Raw genomic sequence first — 2836 nt, 5'->3', positions numbered from 1 at the left:
AATGAATTGCTCATTTAAAGCAAGTTTCGAGAGAACAGATCGAACAACTTCTTCTTATAAATCATCGTGCATTTGTGTTTTGAACTACATGAGTGTCTCATAGGGTTTCACTGAGACTACTGTCCAGGTGACATCAAACATAAATGTACTTGTCTCCAATTTTTTAACAGCACTCGTGCTGTTACTTATGGTCAAAATTATATTGGGCCGATGCCGCCCGCAGTCGATTACTCTCCCGACTAAAGAATGCCTCTTATGTATTTAACTTTTCAAACGAGCTCGTAACCTATTGTAAAAACGACGTTACGATATTGAGACAAGCCTGTGTGGTTTTTCGGAAAATGTTCATGGACAGCGGACGCGTTTGCCCGTTTAGCGAAAACACAACAATCGCGTCCGCCTGCTTTCAAATCTTTCGAAAAAATTTTTTAAAACCTAACACGATCGGTATTATACCTACGGGTGGTTACAGATGGGCTCACAATCAGTCAAAAAAAGCGATCTCTTGGCTCGTGTGGATGGAGCATTCTTTAAATCGTCGTATCATTCACGCAGGACGCTCGCGCGAGTTTAAATTGCCTCAAAATTTATTAGTAGACGGCTACTACGAAACACCTGATTCAACCCACGTGTTACAGTTTCACGGTTGCTATTGGCACGGGTGCTTGAGCTGTTTCACTGTAAACAGAGACCGTAAACAAAGCGACGGTGATGCATTGAACGAGCGTCTCGAGAGAACAAACGCTATATCGCAGAGAATCCGCTCAAGCGGCTACACGTTAACCGAGATTTGGGAGTGCGCGTATGACCGGATGATAAAAACAGATTTAGAGATGAGCGCTTTTGTGAGTGATCACGCTCTGGTTCGAGCGGAGCCTCTCAATCCGCGCGATGCTTTTTTCGGTGGTCGCACGGGAAACATGGTCACTCTGTACGATGTGAAAGACGGGGAGCAGATACGATATGTTGACGTTTGCTCGTTGTACCCATACATCTGCAAGTACGGTAAATATCCGATGGGCCATCCAACGGTATACGTCGGCGACGAGTGCAGGGCGTTGACAGGCCCCGAAAATAATATCAGTCTTTCCCGCGTTGAGGGCCTTGTTAAATGTACAGTGCTTCCACCGCAAAATCTTTATCATCCGGTGCTGCCGGTGCGAATGCACCAGCGCCTGTTATTCGGGCTATGTCGTAGCTGCTGCGAAACAATGAACCAGGACGCGTGTCCTCATGAAGACCCTGCGGAGCGTGTATTTAGCGGTACTTGGGTGGTGGATGAATTGCGAAAAGCTATTGCGTGCGGGTATAAAATATTAACCGTGAGCGAGATTTGGCAGTATGAGATAACGCAGTACAACCGCGATACACAGGAGGGGGGCCTTTTCACCGGGTACATAAACACTTTTCTTAAAATCAAACAAGAGGCTAGCGGTTGGCCCGAGGGTTATACAGGTGACAAAGCTGCCCAAGAGCGTTATATAACTTCTTTTAAGACAGCCGAAGGGGTTCAGTTGGAACGTAGTGCGGTAGCGAAAAACCCGGGGCTGCGCTCGGTAGCCAAACTTTATCTTAACTCCTTTTGGGGTAAATTTGGACAACGCGAAAATTTACCTCAAACAGAAATAGTGTCGACACGCGAAAAACTTATGGAGTTGCTAAACAGCCCCGAGCACGAGATCACTGGTATGCTACCTGTTAACAACCAGGTGCTGTATGTTAATTATACGAAAACCGATGATGCTGTAATACCATCTAATATAGCAAATACTGTCTTAGCTGCATACACCACAGCCCAAGCCCGTTTAAAACTTTACACCTATCTCGAACCGCTGGGTGAGCGTGCTCTGTACTGCGACACCGATTCCGTTATTTATGTCACGAGAAAAGAGCCTGGAGACTATGAACCGCCAACGGGTCAATTGCTAGGGGATTTAACCGACGAGCTAAGCTCTTACGGCGAGGGCAGTTACATTAAATCTTTTATCTCAGGTGGCCCTAAATTTTATTCTTTCATAGTTAATACACCGAGCGGCGCGGAAAGCGAGGTTTGCAAGGTTAAAGGCATAACGCTGAATTACGCAAACAGCTCGCTGATAAATTATGAATCAATACGGTCATTTATAATAGGTGAGAGAGAAAATCCTGTTCTACTACAGTTTGATTCAATACGTCGTACGCCGTTCCACCAGGTTGTCACACGACCCGAAAAGAAATCGTGCATGCCTCTGAGCGTCAAGCGAAGACGTGATGGCGAATACGGCTCGCTCCCTTACGGCTACAAATAACAGTTTATAAAAACTCTCGCTTTAAACATTGTTAAGTAGCGTTGTAAAATATCTATGTTATTACTGTAAAATATTTATACTGTTACCGGAAAATAAAAGCTCTATACATGTTTCAACTGCTCGAATTCTTTATATTATACCGCCCTGCAGGAAACGTGGTCATTCGTGCAGATGGATGTACGGTGGAAGCATCCCTGGACCTCAATGATCTGTGGTCCCACAGGCTGCGGTAAAACGTACTTTGTAAAAAAGTTTTTAAAGTTTATATCACGGATGAACAGTGAGCCGTTTGAGAGAGTCATTTTCTATTACTCCGAGTGGCAGTCAGCGTACACGGAGTATGGTGAATCAATAGAGTTCCATGAGGGTCTACCTCAGCGTGCTGATTATGCTGACGACCCTCGCGCAAAACTTCTCATAATCGATGATTTGATGCGCGAGGCATCTAACAACAATGTTGTGGACCTTTTCACCAAAGGCAGTCATCATAAAAATCTGAGCGTTATTTTTATTACCCAGAACTTATTCCATCAAGGACACGGCCAGCG

General features: G+C 45.0%; 1 protein-coding gene across 1 annotated transcript; it reads left to right on the top strand.

Moving 5' to 3' along the window:
- The first annotated feature begins 341 nt into the window (after nucleotides 1-341).
- LOC122416251 (uncharacterized) lies at nucleotides 342-2288 on the top strand. The gene has a single exon (XM_043429012.1). It carries the CDS (start codon nucleotides 342-344, stop codon nucleotides 2286-2288), a length of 1947 nt encoding a protein of 648 aa, XP_043284947.1.
- Nucleotides 2289-2836: the final 548 nt, after the last annotated feature.

Source organism: Venturia canescens, chromosome 9, assembly GCF_019457755.1.
Source record: "Venturia canescens isolate UGA chromosome 9, ASM1945775v1, whole genome shotgun sequence".
Taxonomy (NCBI): Eukaryota; Metazoa; Arthropoda; class Insecta; order Hymenoptera; family Ichneumonidae; genus Venturia; species Venturia canescens.
This window is presented reverse-complemented; position numbering and strand designations above follow the sequence as displayed.